Source organism: Neophocaena asiaeorientalis, unplaced genomic scaffold (genome assembly GCF_003031525.2).
Source record: "Neophocaena asiaeorientalis asiaeorientalis breed wild unplaced genomic scaffold, Neophocaena_asiaeorientalis_V1.1 scaffold46, whole genome shotgun sequence".
NCBI lineage: Eukaryota > Metazoa > Chordata > Mammalia > Artiodactyla > Phocoenidae > Neophocaena > Neophocaena asiaeorientalis.
This window is the reverse complement of record NW_020175393.1, coordinates 12,669,676-12,688,672: the sequence shown is the minus strand read 5'-3', so window position 1 is coordinate 12,688,672 and position 18,997 is coordinate 12,669,676. Positions and strand designations below refer to the sequence as shown.

The following is an 18,997-nucleotide window of genomic DNA, read 5'->3' as shown; positions in this document are numbered from 1 at the left end:
GTGTTACAATTTTTTCTAAGGATAGGGAAACAAATGTCCTTAATGAAATGGACAAACTAACAAAATTAACAAATTAACACAAAGGAAAATGTACAGGAGTCCCGTAAGGTCAGGGGGGGTTACCCAGTCCTCAGACCCAGAGGTACTCACTGCAGTTGTACATTCTGTTCAGCCTCTCCAAATCGATAGCACTGAAATCCAGGCGCTGCCCAATGATGGAGTTAAACTCAGGGATCTTGGCTGTGATGGTGGGGACACTAGCATTCTTGTTAAATGAGAGAGGTTCGTAGTGCATCAAAGACTCGTAATCATAGGGTGTGTTGAGGTCTGTGATGAAGTTGTCATCGTAGGTGTTAAAGTTGTGCTCATAACCTGTCAAGGAGGGAATCCACAGGTCCTGATCAGTCATGTCATTTCCCCGTCCTACCCTCTTTGACTAGATACTCAAGCAGAGACCAAAATAAGGGAGGGGGGGCAGAATAATGCATCTTTGATCTAAATATATATACATATTTAACATATTTTATAATTTGCACAATGTATATAAAATTAATATACATTAATTTTTACTAATAACATTGTAAAGTACTAATATATTATATAATAGTACATACAATTATTATAATGGATATTAAATAGAGAAAGTCTGTGGGCAGCAACAAAGACTCAACACGGCCAAAAATAAATATAGCTTGAAACTGGCATAGTAATTAAATAAATGGGTAAATACTCCCAAAGAGAACAAAAATACATGTTATAATTAATAATAAATATATACATATTATTCAATATGTGCATAATATATACGTATATTAGAATGTAAATGTAACGTGAATATACAATGCATGTTATTAAATGTATATTTAAATCAAAGATTCATTTTTATACATATAAATAAATAAATAAATGTGTGTGTGTATGTATGAGGATTTAAGAAAGAGAAGATAAGATATCAAAGTGGAGGCAGGTATTCCTCATGGTAGGAAAAGGAATTTTTGAACTCAGGAAAGTATTCAGGATTGATTCATCTTGCTAACAGCCAAGTACCTCAACCACCAAGAGCTGTACCTGGCCAGCTCTCCAACAATTTAGGAAAAAGAAATCTAACGGGCAGAAGGAAAGTTTAGCACCTGGCGAGAAAGTGGCGTCCTGTCAATCAAGGCTCACACTCTCCTGTTCTAGAAATTGCCCCATGGTGAGAAAAACAGAAGAGGAAGAAAACTGACTTTCCTTTCAAAATAGAAAATGAAAATATTTTAAATGAGATTAGCATAAGTAAGAGAATATGCCCTGCAATGTGAAATGCTGAAATGAGGAACCACCCAGATACTCTTTTAATCCAGCATCCATCAGGAATTTACTGGTTCGGCTGCAATAATGGGAAGTTCACGGTTTTTAATTCCCTTCTTAGGAAGTGATAGAAAAACTGAATGAGAATACTCATAACTCTCCCAGTCAAAACTTCCCACCTTCATCATCTCTTTCTCCCTTTCTAGCTTCCCATCCAACTGTTTTTAATAATTAGAAGAAAATGTGACCAACTTTCAAAGACATCAACTCAGGTACACTCAGGATTGGAGAAGTGTGGTACAGCCTGGCAGTGGTCCCCAGATGCTTTTGGAAAAGCCCATGAACCCCTTTGATCAAAACTTGTTTTAACTGTAGAACGACAATACTGATGTTACATCCTCCCAACTCACAAGGGTTTTATGGGGACTTAATCCAAGAGGGATCAAAGCATTTTCAAAGTCGGTACAGAACTGCAAGAAATAAATAACCCCAACAGGGAAGGAGGAGAGTCATTCCTTCCAGAGCACGTGGTCTTCAGATGGCCGTTAAGGGGGCAAAATTATAAAAAGCATTTAGGGGGTGTGAGGACTTGGGTGTGGGTCTGGGGTCTCCTGGTAACTCTCAGTGGTATCTTAAGGCGCTTTCAACTCACTGGCTGTTTTCCTTAACTTGCAATAAAATCATCAGGTTAAAATAGATAGTTTTATTCTTTATTACCCAAGGATACTTATCAGAATGCTTTACCAAATAAGTTTTTTTAATACATTTTAAAATTTAACTCAACACATTTTTGTCATGCCTATTATTTACTGGGAGCTGTGCTAGGTGGGTGGCGGTCCCTGGCAGTGACTAGGACAGGCATGGTCCTTCAGGGAACTCACAGCCGAGGGGTTGAAGAGGAAGTGATCTTGTAAACCAGAGCTCATGGGCAAAACTTTTGTGTAAAGGGCCAGATAGAAAATACTTCTGGCTTTGCAAGATGTATGGTCTCTGTCACAACTACTCAACTCTGTTGTTATAGCACAAAACCAGCCATAGGCAGTATGTAAACAAATGGGCATGGCTATGTTCCAATAAAGCTTTATTTACAAAAGCAAACAGATATGGCCCACAGACCGTAGTCTGTAGACCCCCTGCTAGACCTCAGAAGTGTTTTGCTTAATAAAAGAAAACAGACCCAGAAAACACAATTCTGACTTCAGAAACAGAGATGGATTTGGGGAGAGAACTATATGGCCCATAGAGTATCTTCCTAGGTTAAATAATAAGATTGCCATCAACTGAAGAGGAGATGCAATGAAGTCATAAATTACCCTGAGCAATAATACTGCCCTTGCTTATGATCTAAATTGGATTTGATGTCTCATTTGAGAAGAGTTCTCCAGTGATTGCAAGCAGTTTAGATATATGAAATGACACCTAATGAAAACACAGACAGGAGATGAGCAAACATGGTGAGTCATTCATGCTCAATCCCAAACTGAGCAGTCTGCAAATTATCCTTGTAAGTGTACAGGCTCCCTCTGAGAAAGGGGACCTCATATGGTCTAAAACTATCTTAAAAGCACCGAGCATTGTGTTCTTCAAGACTTAAAAATGCGAATGTTTTCTGCTTCCTCATGTCATTTTCAGCAGAGTTAAGTATATAAGAGAAAGTAAGAAATTCAGGCCTCTGGCAAATTCAGATGAAGTCTAATACTGCCCGGAGCCTCACAAGCAGAGATTCGGTCCTTTGATCTGCACTCTTCTGGCGCATCTACACAGACCCAGATATAAGGCAATTACCCCTGGGAGACAAAATATACTGTTTTTGATCTATTATTTCATACTTGGGTGAATACTGTCTAGAACTTCTCTAGATTGTATCGGGGGACAAAGAAGAATATTACTTGGCCTCTAGCTCAGTGGTTGAATGGTAGGATGGGTGGGAGTATATGTGTGGGTCCAATCCTGGTAACAGATTAGGCTTTTACAAACCACATGGTTTCCCCTCCTCCCACCAGTACTCCACATTCATGAAATATCAGAATAGGAGGTGCCAGGAGGGACACAGATTGAGAAACCCCAGAGGTGATTTTGATAGGATTAGCCATCTGTAGCCCTGCCTCCTGTGAGATCCATGGTTACAGCTTACTCCAAAATGAGCTAGTTCTGGCAGAAGTCTTTTGGAGACTGATATTTAATTGTTAAGTATGGCCAGTTCTTCCAAGTCCCTAAAATTATTAGAGATGCACTGCAATCTGCGAACTCATATGCTAAATTGGGATCTAAATGAAACAGATAATTACAAGGCAATGATTTGCTTCATGAAAACCATGTGTGGTCATAATTAAGGCACTTCCAATACATTGGAAGTTTCATTAAGCTATCACTGCCAAAAATGATGCTTTTCCACTTCCTGAACTAATTCCTAATCAAAAACGAGGTGTTGGGACTTCCCTGGTGGTCCTGTGGTGGTTAAGATTTCACCTTCCAATGCAGGGGGTGCAGGTTTGATCCCTGGTCAGGGAGCTAAGATCCCACATGCCTCATGGCCAAAAAAAACAAAACATAAAACAGAAGCAATATTGTAACAAATTCAATAAAGACTTTAAAATCAAAAGAATCTTTTTTAAAAAACTAGGTGTTTTCAGAAACACAGCATGGAATGTCTATTGGTAAACTGAGTTATAACATTTTCATCAGAATTTTTAGAGTAACTGCATAATAATATGTGAAATAAAACTGTGTTATCGTTTACGGTGTTATCCTTTATGGGTTGGGGGCAGAAGGAAAGAGGTGCTTAGAAAGGAGAAAGAAAAGACTTGTGCATTTTGATTAATCAGAAAAACTATTAGCTAGAATTAACACAATTGGGAGTGCAAATTCAGATAAAAGGTGGTTTTGTTTTGTTTTTTTGCTGTAGCTGTTCTGTTTTTAAACACCTATTGTTGATTTGGTAAAGCACCAAAAAAAATTCTGGAGTATGTCTTAGGATTATCATACAGTCACCTAAACCTCATGTAGTTTTCTACACAAGATTTCACATGCAGAAAAAGGACCCTGACATCCTCAGGGACCTAATTCATTTTACTCACTAAGACAGGAGAATAGAATTTTAGATTTTCAACAAAAACACAGAAACAAAGCAAGAGCTTTTGATTATCAGTTAACCCTACATTTAGTTAACCACCATTCGCCTTTCCCTGAGACACTTATATGGGATCAGTTGTGATCAGATGAGCACAGCCTACAGGAGAGGTCATATTTTGTGTTCCTCCTGGAGAAATTGAAGCTCCCATTCATACGTAGGTTTGGCCTGGTCATCCCAGGGTTGGGCTGAGCAAGTGATAATGATAATAGCACCTTGGGTTCATACACACCTGGAAGAATTTCATCCCACCAGATGTTCACATAATCATCCCGGTCCGTCCTTGACTGCTCATGGTAGAACCCCAGAGCATGCAGGATCTCGTGTTCAATGATGGCCTTATAGTCGCATCCCTGGCCAATGGAAAGGTTCTGTCCTACGTGTTGGTCGCCAACCGCAGACCAGCACCTTTAAAGAGAAGAAAGAAATTTTCTTCTACAGAATTCTTAAGCAGCTGTAATTCATAGGATTCCAAAACACAAATTAGGTTAGGTTTGAAGAAATTTAGGTTTGATTTCAAAAAGAAACTATTAATAGCATTCTCATCAACATAGGGCACTGGTGAAAAAAGCAACATTCCCTGGAGAGACTATTATGCAGGCTTTAAAAGTGATAGGCCATTATAAAAGTATGCCTACATACTCAAAGGCAAATCAATCCTAATAATGCATCAGGTAAAAAGAAGTAAAAATAGGCATTTTTCTTCACCTTCACAAACCCATGGGGCATTCCAAAGAACAACACTATTGCTTTTATACCACAAAGCCGTCTCTGAGCAGTGGCTGTGGTTGATTTACGTCTTCTCCTTTACATTTTCATGACTTTTCAAATATCCTATAATGAGCAGGCATATATTTTATGATCATAAAAAAGAACCTCATTAAAAATGCAAGTTAATCAAGTTCATTTCTTGGGGTATTACCCAATCTGCAGCATTGTGACAGCACACAGCAGGTGGCCTAACTTATGTCTGAAGGGCTCCAGGCAAGAAGGACCCATAAATTCCCTCAGAAAATAGTGGACTCAGGAACTGCTAGCAGATACTCTAGATTCCTCGTGTGCAGCCTCTTTCCCTCTTTTTCCCAATTATTTTTGTCTTTTCTCGTACATCTGATTTTCCACCTCAACAAGGATCTATACCTTAACCAATGCTCAACAGAATAAGAGATCTGACGATAGTTTAAATGCTACCAGTGAATTGTGAGGTCCTTGGTGACAATCACATTAAATTACCTGCCACTGTTTTCCCAAGATTGCTAGCATCATATAAGTTCAAATGCTAATAGGCTTGATTTCTACTCAAAGATAGACCTTAGTTATTTTCTAACAACTTTATTAAGGTATAATTTACATACCATAAAATTCACCAATCTTAAGTGTACAATTCAATGATCTTTAGTTAATGTACTGAGTTGTGCAAGCATCACCATTATCACCTTGCCTGACGGTAGCATTTTCTTACCAATTCAGAGTTTACTCTGCAAATTATCCACAATCCAGAGGAAGCATTTATTATTTATCTTTTTTTAAACATCCCTCCCCAAAGGAAAGGTGTAAGTTGCAAAATACCGTAACTCCACCACTCTGTAAATCTTTGACCTTGTCCTTCTGAAAGAGCCCAGTTAACCTCCAGCTTCAGAGGACCAGGATCCTGAAGGGTTTGGGGTGCTTTGGGCCAGCCCCTTTCCTGGACCCTCTTCCTCCCTTTTCCTCTCCCCTAACTTAAGTGTAATAGAGACATCTCCCGACCACAGGCAATAAGAGTCCCCCAAATTCGGGTTTTCCCTCTATTTCCACCTCCCATTTGTCCTTCCCTTTCCTCTACCTCTCCATCCTTCTCCTTTCTTCATCTCTCTGCCACTCAGCTTGGCTCTGCCTGAATCTTCACTTCACACTATGTCCTGCTTCTGTGGTCACCATAGCATACTAGAACTATTCACTTGTTATTACTCCACCACCCCTACTTGCCAAGCCTACACCTTTTGAGGTCTAAGACTCTTCTTGAGAAGCTAAAGCATGTGCTAACTTCCTTCTTTACGTCTGTTACCCATCCATGATTAACAAAATCCCCACCTTCAGAACTAGACAACGAAATCCAGGCAACACCTAGAGGTCATGTTGGGAACTGCAGTGTGAAGAGATACCTCCAGCTGGGTCTTGAAGACACAGACCTACAGAGTCACGGCAGATGGTGGCTTTGCTTCCCAACTTCATCTAGCTCAGACTGGTTCATATACACACCGCTGAAGAAAAAGGTCTTCTTTCTTGATATACCATTTATTTCTTCTTAGAAATAAGTAACTCTGAAAAGCAAATCTACATCTAGAACTTTTCAAAGAGGTCCAGCCATCAGAGTACTATAATTTAAAACAGAGCCATCAAAAGGATGCATTTTATACTTTAATAAACCTGACAAAACAAAAAAAAGGGGGCTTCCCTGGTGGCGCAGTGGTTGGGAGTCCGCCTGCCGATGCAGCGGACGGGGGTTCGTGCCCCGGTCCGGGAGGATCCCACATGCCGCGGAGCGGCTGAGCCCGTGAGCCATGGCCGCTGAGCCTGCGCGTCCGAAGCCTGTGCTCCGCAACGGGAGAGGCCACAACAGTGAGAGGCCCGAGTACCAGGAAAAAAAAAAAAAAAGGACTGTAATTTAAAGCATAACCTTAACCCAGGAAAAGAACTGAGATGAGTCTCCCTGGTTCCCTGAGGTTTCCAAACAATTCATTCTCTACAGAGCTCATTAAAAATGTGATGCCACTTAAAAAAATTCACAGTGAAAGATTTGATTTTTCTTTTAGTTTCTTTCCAATTTCTTCTTTTAGCCTTTGAAAGAGATGTGTCACTTTTTATAATCAAAGGACGTGTGATTTTCACACTCTGTAAAATTTCATACTAACCCATCAAACTTCTGAAAGATGATGTATGAGCTCTCTCCTTCATAGGGCTTGAAATCCACACAGGACTTGAGGCGGAACATTTCAAAGGCATAGAGAATAGCTCCTTTGGCATTCAGTGCTGCAGAAATCAATAAAAATATCAATGAGCCTTAGCTAGCTCTTGGATAATATATATATGACCTATAAACATAGAAAATCATACCACCACATGAAATCCACTGGGGTCCATGACAGATTTTTTTTATAGTAAATAGATCCCTTGAAAACTAAAACTGACAAATTATTTGTGGATATAAACACTAAGTGCATATGTTAAATACATAATGTATATATATCTACAAAATAAGAATACACTTACGTATGTGTGGCTGAACAAAATCATAACTTTCCCACTTTCTCCCTTTCATTATCCCCCATCTAAGCAGAAGTTCTGAGTACCTTCCCTCAGGAGACCCGCATGGCAGAGCACAAGACAGAAGTGATTCAAGCCACTTCTGTCTTCTGGATAAAGTACTTTGGAGAGTATTGGGAAAGGGATTCCTTCCCCCAATCTAAAAAGTCACCCCCTCTTGCTAGAGGAAGAGAGCAGAGCTTACAGAGGTTTATGGCTCCTGAAAGCATAAGAAGTATGTGTAATATTTATGCTGCTTCCCTGTAGGACCCCCAATAGATGGCAAGCCTAGATAGGCAGCTCTGCAGGCAGCCTTAGAAAAGATTTCTGTAACCCAAGTTTGGAACCAAAGCAGCAGAAGCCTTATGGACCTATAGATGCCTCTTAGTAACCTTTGTGGATCAATGACCAGAGATCAAATATCATTCCTTTTGCCTAATCTGCACGTGTACATACCTTGGTATTGCATAAGACAAGGATGGGTGGGGGAGAAAGATACTCCAAAGGAAAGGGGGGGGGGGGGGGGGGTTTAATCCCATCAACTTGTTGGAGGTAGGTCTCTAAGTTACAACTTAAGCTAAGTTCTATAAAATTAAATTATATTCTTGTACATTTGATTTTCAGCATTCTCTCAAAGAGTTTCTAATTCTTGGCAGTTTACCCCATACTTATCTCATATTTTTCTGTCCCTTATTTAATAAACTACTGAGTTGGAGACTCCACCACTCAGATGTCATAAAATCATATTAAGGTCAGTAAAGAAAGTCATTGGAATAATTAGTAAATTTGTTGTGGAAACAGCACACACAACAACAGCAAGAGCTTGCATTAAAACTATTGGACAATGTTCATGGACTTTTACTTATTCTTACTGAGACACATCTATAATTTGAAGATATGTACCTAAGACAGCTTGGTTGTTACAAAAGTATAAGGAAAAAAGTTTGATTATAATGAAAGTCACACTTTCTATAATATTGTGCTGCTTTTGTTATCTTCAAGACAAATAGTGGAAACACTGAGAGTGTTTGATTTAAAAATCACATCTCTTCTGCCTTCCCTACATCTGAGTAGGTTGTGAAAGGGGAATTAAGCAACTCTGTAATAATTTTGTAAAAACTGTCCTGACATCATTCAAAAGAAGAAAGTGGAAATAAAGCCCACTTGAAGTCTCCTTCTTCACCATAAAGCCAACCCTGAGTGCACATCCTCTGAAAACCACACTTGATGTTTTGTGTGTTGTCTTTACGTAGGTGGTTTCCTCTCCTTAGGACACTGTTAACTCCTTGAGAGAAAGGACCTTATCTTTTGCCTCATTGTTTCCTAGTTCCCAGTTCTTTACTCTGCCCTGACATGGTAGGTTTTACATGGATCTGTCTTGAACCATCATGTTAGTTTTGAAAACCACTAGTCCTTTTTATCCCTGGATCAAATAATATGAGAAGAGTTCATTTCAGATACCAATGACTACATATTGGAGGATTAGCATAGGAAAGCTAACTATATTTGGTTTAAGGATCCTTTGAGAGGGGAAAAGTGGGGGGAAGGAATAAATTCAGAATTTGGGAGTAGCATATACACACTACTATAAATAAAAATAGATAAACAACAAGGACCTACTGTATAGCACAGGGAACTATACTTAATATTTTGTAATAACCTATATGGGAAAAGAATCTGAAAAAGATGCTTTTTACATATATATATAAAATGAAATCGCTTTTCTGTACAACTGAAACTAACACAACATTGTAAATCAACTATACTTCAATAAAAATAAATAATTTTTTTTAAAAAAGAATCCTTTGAGAGAGTTTTTCATTCTGATAATAGGAGAGGAATTTGAATCTGACTAACCCTCCCACAGGTAACAATTATTAAATTTAGGAAAAATTAAGAAAGGAAACTCTCTGAAAGGAAACTCTTTAGGCACTGGAAAATGCCTAAAATGGGCAGAAACTGAAGGAGGGTTTATCTTGAAAGAAGGAAATTTCATTGGCTAAGATTCCCATTGACACAACTTTGTACATGAGAGCACGGCTTAATATAAATATTTATAAATATACACATATAAATATTTGAACAACACCAACAATCACCTTGACCTATTTGACACTGATAGGCTAATATGACCTAAAACTGTAGAATACAGGTTCTTTTCAAGTGCACATGGAATATCACCAAGCTAGATCATAAAGTAGATCACAAAACATATCTCAGTAAATTTCAAAAGACTGAAATCTTAGGGAACTGGTTCTCTGACCTCAAAAAAATAAACTTGAAATCAATAATAGAATATCTAGAAAAATTACAAATATTTGGAAAATTTTAAACACACTTTTAATTGACCCCTGGTTTTAAAAAATCACAACTGAAATTAGAAAATATCTAAACTAAATTTGAATAAAGATACAACATATCAAAATATGAGGAAAGTAGTAAAAACAGTGCTTCAAATAAAATTTATAGCTTTAGATGTCATATTATAGCATTGTATTTTATTAGGAAAACGAAGACTTAAAAATATGATACAAATTTCCACCTTAAATGTAAAAAAGAAAGGGCAAATTAAACCTGAAAAAAGTAGAAGAAAGGAAATCATAAAGACACGAGCAGAAAGCAAGAAAATAAAGAGTAGAGAAGCAAGAGAAAATTAACAAGTCAAAAGTTGGTTCTTTGAAAAGATTAAGAAAATCAATACACTGCTTTTAAAAAAGAAGGCAAGTCACAGACTAGGAGAAAATATTCATCATATATACCTGACATAATTTATCTATAATATATAAAGTTCTACAAATAATGAAAAGACCAACAATATAATTTTTAAAATCATGAAAGAGTTGGACAGACATTCATAAAAGAAGATACATAAATAGTCAATAGCACATGAAAATGTGCTAAATATTATTAGTCATTAGGGAAACTCAACTTAAAATCACTGTGAGATACCATTTCACAACCACTAGAACGGCAACAATTAAAAAGATTAACTCCACCTATGTTAGTGATAAGGTGGACCAAATGGGACACAGACATTGCTGGTGAGAATGAAAAACGTCACAGCCAATTTGCAAGATTGTTTGCCATTATCCTATAAAGTTAAACATATATTTACCATAGGATCAAGCAATGCTATTCCTAGACATTTACCCAAGATAAATAAAAAACACATATCCCCGCAGACTTGTACAAGAATGATCACAGCAGCTTTCTTCACAATAGACTCCAAACTTGAAACAGCCCCACATCCATCAACAGAAAAATGGATAAACAGTTGCAATATATTCAGACAAAGGAATACTAATGAGTAATGAAAAAGAATTAACTACTGGCCCACCACAATACAGAAACATTTAAACATGGTAAGCAAAATAAACCAGATACAAAAGAGGACATACTATGAGATTCCAGTTATCTGCAAATCAGTTGTAAATCAGGTAAAACTAATCTACAGGGGAAAAAATTAGAATGGTGTTGTCTCTTGGGGAGTGGAGGTGGGATTGGCTGGAAAAGAGCACAGGGGAACTTTCTAGAGTATTGGAAGTGTGGGTTGCATAAGTCTATGCATTTCTCAAAAGCCTGGTTTGTGTATTTCACGCTACGTAAATTTAACTTTAATAAAGGAATTTATACAGATGTCAAACTCTAATTAGAATGTTTTGCTTTTCGCAATGGTATGAGCCCAGGCACCTGAACTCCTTTTTTAACTTGAAGGTGATTCTCATGGGATGCTACTTGAGAGCCACCACTCTATCCTCACAGCTGCTACCTTATTTCAGGCCACCTGTCTTCAGTTTTGCTGTCTATTCATCTGTCGCCTACCTTGCAGTTAAGGAGACCTTGCTACTCAAGGTGTGACCAGGAGACACACCTTGAGTATCTGAATCTGGCACATAAGAGATTCAGTAAGTATGTCTATGTCTTAATGGGAAGGTGGTGGCAAAGGTGAGACAAAGAGGAAGAAAAATCGTCATGGGGAAGAAAATCCATTTTAAAATTAATGTTTCTTAAATCATGTCCCAGTAAATAGGGATGCTCCTTGAATTTCCAAGTGCGCTGGAGAAAAACAACTCAGCTCAATTTTCCGTAAAATAACTGAGAAAAACAGCACTTGTTACTATGTAGCTTTTCTCCAGAAAAGGCATGGGAGGCAGCACTAATAAAGAGTGATGGAAAATTCTTGAAACATGATCTATGTCTCCTGAGAAGGGGAGCAGCACAGCAGCTCATTAAGACTGAGCAACATTGTCCTAGCTTCCCCTCTCCTGTTGAATCTTCCCCATCCACAGAGGATGGGCCTCCCAGACAGGCACTGCTTCGTGGTGGCTGCTGAGCTGTCAGTCAGCTGCTTGATGTCGGCCAGTGTCCATGCGTGGCTTCTAATATTTATTTATTTCCACCAATTACTATTTTCAACAATGAACAAAATGCAACTGATTTCAGTCCTTTATGTTAAGAGAGAGAAAAGAATAGAAAATTTTAATACAGAGGAACAAGGACAATGAAATATAGTCTTTTCTATTTCTCGAAAGGGTGACATGTTTGTCTTGCAACAGAAAGGGAAGAAATCAACATGTTGAAACTAGTATCCTGGTACCATATTTAGATTCAACCTAAACAAACTGTTATTACAAGTGCACATTTTTCATTGCTATGACGTCAAATTATATTTCATTTTTGTTCTTTGTGTTGCTCTTGGTCTGATTAACATGTTAGTGGGTCCTGCATTTTCAAAATCGTTATTCGATACTCTGTATCTCAGACTGGTTAAGCAGCATGGGTTCAGATGTAATGTCATGCCTCTCATACCGCGAGGTAAAGAACTGTCAGAGCTTAGAAACCCTTTTATACGTTGGTAGTTACCCCAAGTCTGAAGCTGATGATCAGGAGGAGAGGTGAGACAGAAGAATTCAACTCAAAACACCTAATGAAGAACAATTAATATTACCCAGATTGTCGGCCAGGATGTAAGGGATGGGGAACTTCCACCTGGCATTGGGGTCTCTCAGGCCATTTCTGGAATTCTGCAGAGACAAAGGCAAAGGTGACTGGACAGCTGGTCTCCTTGGCTTCCCCCTTCTCTAAACTCTCACACCACTAACAATCTGTCACACAATTCAAACAGTTTAGTCAATTTATCTTCTGATTATATTGTAAAGTCAATAGAAGTTCATTATAGACATTTTAGAAAATTCCAGAGAAATTTTTAAGAACCAAATAAAGGTGACCTACAAATTCCTCAAAACTGAAATAGCCACTTTCAATATGGTGGTGGATTTCCTTCTCTCTCATGCTTCACTTATTAGGAAAATTGGATGGACAAGCAGTTTAATAATTATAGACTCTTCTGTACTGTTCGCTAATGTTTTTGTCTGTTTTTGTTTACCAGCAACCACAGTGGAAGTCTTTGTGGGTACACATTATAGATGAGATTCTTTCATCTCAGTGGCTGGACACAGAGCAGAAGCTCACCATCCTATGACACAGCCAGTCCTGGGGGGAATGTTATTGTGTTCCTAGCAGGTACTCACCTGTAGAAAAATGTCCCCCTGGAAGAGGTCCAAGCCTGCAGCTAGACATGGATTTTAAAAAAAGAAACATTTCAATGAGAATTACTAAAAGGGATCTCTCAAAATAAAATGAATCTTTTATATTGTAAGTCTTTAGTTGTTAATCTTTATGTGGTGAAACTCTTTTGAAACAATGCAAAAATTTCTTCTAATTGAACAAACGTAAATAGCCAATAAATATCAGATATTGTCACATTCTCTATTGTCATTTTTGGAACAAGAAACCTAGAGGGCATTATGCTTAGTGAAATAAGTCAGACAGAGAAAGACAAGTACTCTATGCTATCACTTATATGTGGAATCTAAAATATAAAACAAACAAGTGAATATAACAAAACAGAAATAGATATAGAGAACAAAGTAGTGGTTACCAGTGGCAATAGGGAAGGGGGTTGGGAAGGGCAAGATAGGGGTAGAAGATTAAGAGGTACAAACTACTATGTACAAAATAAATAAGCTACTAGGATATATTATACAGCACAGAGAATATAGTCAATATTTTATAATAACTGTAAATGGAGTATATCTTTGAAAATATCGAATCACTCTGTTTTACACCTGAAACTAATATTATGGTGTAAATCAACTATACTTCAATAAAAATAGAAAAGAAATCTTATCCAAGAATCTTAAAAGTAAGAGACAAGTTAGAAGGAATCTTTTTGGTCATTGACTTCATTGACTTCAAAACTCTCACACTTTGGAGGTCGAAATGGGACTTCCTGAGACAGGAAATGAGGTACCAAGTGGTCAGCAGCTGAGTGAGCTATAGAATTTCCCACTTCCCATCCAGGGTCCTTTCTGTTATTGTACTATCCTTCTTCCCCACCCTAGCTAAATGGGTTGATTTTGCTCTTCCCCATGAAAAAACAATGGTGCCCTCCAAAGCCAAGCTCAGGGTACTGCCCTGATAATAAAGAAGACCTGGCAAATATGGGTAGATCCATTCAAAACCATGGCTCCAAACATCTGCTGTCAGGACCTTAGCAGAATATACTTTCTCCCTGATGGCATTGGACTCAGAGTGTTTCTGAAAGTAAGATCCTTAAAAGGGAAGATCCTGGTGGGAAAACTAAGGGCATTTAAAAGAATGTCACTTCTTATTACAGCCCTAAAGTTTGACAAGCATCCTTCCCTTGAAAACACAGACTACTTCAGACAGAATCATCAGATCATACTTCATTCTGAGAACAGCCCCTGATTTACAGCTGGAAAATCAAACTAGAGGATAATCACCGCAACTTCACATGGAAACAGGGGTCTCATTTGGCAAAGCTTACAGCTCATTCAGGAGCTGGGTTCAGGCTCTGTAATGACACCGTGGAGGTGTTATTATGATGAGGCTTCCTGGTTGTGCTTGTTAATGACTAACTAAGGCTGTCCCTGAATCACTCCCTCCCTCATGCCCATATTTCCTAGATTTACTTAACCTCAGGACCTTAACCTAGTCATATAACAGCACAATTAAACAACAAAACGGCAGTGATGCCACTGCCCCACAGGCAGCAGGACCCAGGTCTCGAATTGCCTTTTCCGTAGGGCTACTATGGGCTGGTCCATCCATACTCTTGCCTAGGCCGGTCCTGGGCAAAATTATGCATTTCTTGACCCCTGGCCTGGATGAGGGAAGAGCTCTTCCAGAGCAATGTGAAGAAGCCTACTGGGACCTTGGCCCCCAGGGCTGGTCAGCATGGATGGGGTCACAGAGGAGTGAGAGAGTGCAGAAGGAGAATTTCACCAAGAAGTACAGATCCATTGAAAGCAAGCCCCAGCCTGTTCACTACCCAGTTTGTTCATGAAGCATATACTTATTAAGTGCTTAATGTGTCCTATGCCTTGTTCTAGATGCTGGGGATATAGTGGAGAACAAAACAAAGCACTCGGGGAGATGACATTCTTGATTGGAGAGGAAGGGGATACAAATAAATAAATAAATGTAAAGTATGGCTGATGGTGAAAAGCATAATTGAAAAAAAAAAACCCATAAAACAGAGTAAGAAGGAAAAGAGTATGAAGCATACACTTATTAAGTGCTTAATGTGTCCTATGCCTTGTTCTAGATGCTGGGGATATAGTGGAGAACAAAACAAAGCACTCGGGGAGATGACATTCTTGATTGGAGAGGAAGGGGATACAAATAAATAAATAAATGTAAAGTATGGCTGATGGTGAAAAGCATAATTGAAAAAAAAAAAACCCATAAAACAGAGTAAGAAAGAAAAGAGTGCTGAGGTGAAGGCGGGTTGATATTCATAAATGGTGGTCAGGGAAGGCCTGCCTGAGGAGGTGGCATTTAAGCAGAAATCTAGTGGAGTGGGGAGTGAAGGAAGGGAATTGAAGGCAGAGGCAACAGCAAATAGAAACATCCTGGGGCAGGAAAGCCTTGATGGTTTAGAGCAGCCTTAATAGGTGGGAAATAAATCTAATCTCACTGGTGTTGAATCCTCTGGGGGATTCTGATGCTAAAGTTTGAGAAGCACTGCTCTAAAATCTCAAGGCTTTCCTGCCTCGGGACCTTTAAGATACAGCAGATCCTCTGAATTACAGACACCTTGACTGACTGACTTTAAAGAGAGATGGCTTGATGCCTGGCTCTGAAGTCTTGAGACCCATTCACCCATTTACTTTCCTAAGTGATTTCTACTTTGCCCCTGCAATCATTCTCAAGGTTTTCCAACTAAATATCACCTAGACTGGCTTCCCTGTAAATGGGACAAAGCCAGAGGAATTTACCCCTAAGGTATGGGATTTTTTAGTTTTACATTCTTCATATAGGACTGAGCTATTAAGCTATGAGTCAAAAGACCTGGAGGTGAGCTCTACCACTGCCATCTGTGGTCTTGGGTGAGTCAACTTGACCCAAAGGAGCCTCCTGTTCCTTCCTGCAAAATGAAAATAGCTCTCACCCCATTACAGTTTTTTTTTTTTTTTGCGGTACACGGGCCTCTTACTGCTGTGGCCTCTCCCGTTGTGGAGCACAGGCTCCGGACGCGCAGGCTCAGCGGCCATGGCTCACGGGCTCAGCCGCTCCGCGGCATGTGGGATCTTCCTGGACCGGAGCACGAACCCGTGTCCCCTGCATCGGTAGGTGTACTCTCAACCACTGCGCCACCAGGGAAGCCCCCCATTACAGAATTTGACAAATAAATATGCAATTGGATACGAAATCTTTTGTAAACTATAAGGTACTTATGATCATGAATATGGAACCTCTGTTTCCCACCAATTCTAACCAAAGATACCCAGAATGTCGCGGCTTCTCCCCCATTTTAGAGACAGGACGAGAGAGAAAAGAGAGACGATTTCTTGGCATCTCTCTCCTCTCAGTAATGGATGAGACCAATGGGTTTCTTCAAGGAATGTTTTTGTGAGCAAGATGTCAAAACAGAGACGCTTTACACTCTTCTCCAAGTCCCAAGCAAACAGTTGTTAGTGAATATGATGGGCCAGTAAAGGAACTGGGGTTTTTTCCCCACTAAATATAACCAAAGGCATATTCCTTACATTTTTCTTTAGCAAGCAAAATAATCATCCATTTTCCCTTCTTTTTTCTTTTTTCAAAATGAAAACTGGAAGAGTAAATTTTTTACCAACAAAAATCTTGTTATGTATTTCTAGATCCGCTGAGCACTCACTAGTTCTAGAAAATTTAGTCTAACCATTATTCGCCTTCCACATTTCCATTTTCAGAAACTCTGCAAATTCTAATGCGGCACGAATGAACAGTTCTCTCCTAAAGTTACCCAATACCATACTACGAAGGTTAAGAGATTTTCAGCAATTCTATCACAGGATTTTAAATTATTTAAAGGCATTAATGATGGCAGAAATTACACCCACCTAAATTGATTTCTGAAATATCCTTCTGTTCATCAAACTCTCCATCATGTACTGTTAAAAGTGGGGGAAAATATTGTTACCGGTATTGCTGAACAAAAGAGAGAAAGTTCAGAAAACACTCTATACATTTCAATTAGTTCTTACCATTTCCTTTAGAAAGATGCTTAATCTGAAAAGAAATAAAGATACAGTGAATGGATAACATATACTACAATGAATATTTCTAAATACCGTGAAGAACAGAACCTACTTACCGATACAGCTGCTATGTGGGCAAAAAACAAGATGAAAGAGAGAATGCAAGCAGATCTCGTCCAAATCATTTTTGCAAGTGAACAGATTTTAGCAAAGACACCTTGTGATAAGTACTTGGACCTTGCTCTGGCTGTTATATTAGAAACTTTGACCCTTACATATGTTCTGTAGCATTTTCTGAAGCACTGAAGTCGTCAAAGAAAATGTCTTTGCCCCATTTGAGGACAGATACTAAGTTTAACAGAAAAGCTCAGGTTCCAGAGACCAGGGAAAAGTTTGAAAAAGTTAATATTGAGATAAGCATATAAAAATAAATGACATTCCTGTACACTAGCAATAACTGTTCACACAATATAGTAGGTAAAAGAGCCATTTCACAATAGAAATAAAAATAATCTATAAAATGATCATAAATTATGTAAATCTAATAAAAATGAACTAGAGTTATATGTAAATGTTATAAAGCAATCAACAAAAAATAAAAGAGCTATCTATACATACACACATATACATGTATATTTATATATATGAGATATTCATTGATGGGAAGACAGTATAATAAAGATGGTCATTATTTTGATATTAGTCTATATATTCAATGTTATTCTAATAAAAATCTTTTTTTAATTTTTAATTGAAGTATAGTTGATTTACAATGTCATGTTAGTTTCAAGTGTACAGCACAGTGATTCAGTTACACACATATATATATATTTTTTAGATTCTTTTCCGATATAGGTTATTACAAAATATTGAGTATAGACCCTATGCTATACAGTAGGTCCTTGTTTGTTATCTATTTTATATAATGTGTATATGTAAATCCCAACCTCCTAACTTTCCCTCCTTCCCCTTTCCCCTTTGGTAACCGTAAGTTTGTTTTCTATGTCTGTGAGTCTCTTTCTGTTTTGTAAATAAGTTCAATGTATCTTTTTTGTTTTAGATTCCACATATAAGCAATATCATATGATATCTGGCTTATTTCACTTAGTATGATAATCTCTAGGTGCATCCACGTTGCTGCAAATAGCATTATTTCATTCTTTTTATGGCTGAGTAATATTCCATCACACACACACATGCACACGCACACACACACATACATACCACATCTTCTTTCTCCATTCATCTGTCGATGGATATTTAGGTTGCTTCCATCCCGATGAGCTTTTATCTTTCCCTTCCTTCTTAGTCTTATCTGCACAGTATGCTCTAATGGTGACTTTGGAATCTGATGGATAAGAAATAGAGTTCCACATCTACCACCAACCAGGTGTGGCATTTTGAGCATCCACTTTCCACGTGTAAAAAAAAAAGAGTGGTACCTACATCACGGGTCGAATGTAGGGATTCAATGAGACGACAAGTGCAAACCACAGGTACCAGAAACATAGGAAGCACTCCGTAACCTATAGCTCTTTCTATCCACATACACAGCCTCCTGGCAAAAGTCAGGCAGTAAGGACACAGCGCGGCACCTGCTTTGTTCAGTGGAGCCTCTGAGTGGGAGCATAGGTCTTCAGCAGATACATTTGTCCCTGGTAAGTTTCTTTTTATGATCTTGATTGGAGGTGTTAATTAGTTACCAGTTACCTGCAACCCCAGACATTTCTTGCCCCAGGGCGTC

The 18,997-nt window shown here is 38.5% G+C and overlaps 1 protein-coding gene across 1 annotated transcript in view; it reads right to left on the bottom strand.

Annotated features, from left to right (window-relative positions):
• The window catches only part of MEP1A (meprin A subunit alpha), a 31,094-nt gene extending 13,656 nt beyond the window's left edge, over nucleotides 1-17,438 (bottom strand). Inside the window, 8 exon segments of the mRNA XM_024766160.1 lie at nucleotides 151-372; nucleotides 4,653-4,828; nucleotides 7,315-7,432; nucleotides 12,654-12,729; nucleotides 13,237-13,277; nucleotides 17,116-17,166; nucleotides 17,260-17,290; nucleotides 17,292-17,438. Of these exon segments, the coding sequence (XP_024621928.1) occupies nucleotides 151-372; nucleotides 4,653-4,828; nucleotides 7,315-7,432; nucleotides 12,654-12,729; nucleotides 13,237-13,277; nucleotides 17,116-17,166; nucleotides 17,260-17,290; nucleotides 17,292-17,438 (862 nt within the window).
• Nucleotides 17,439-18,997: the final 1,559 nt, after the last annotated feature.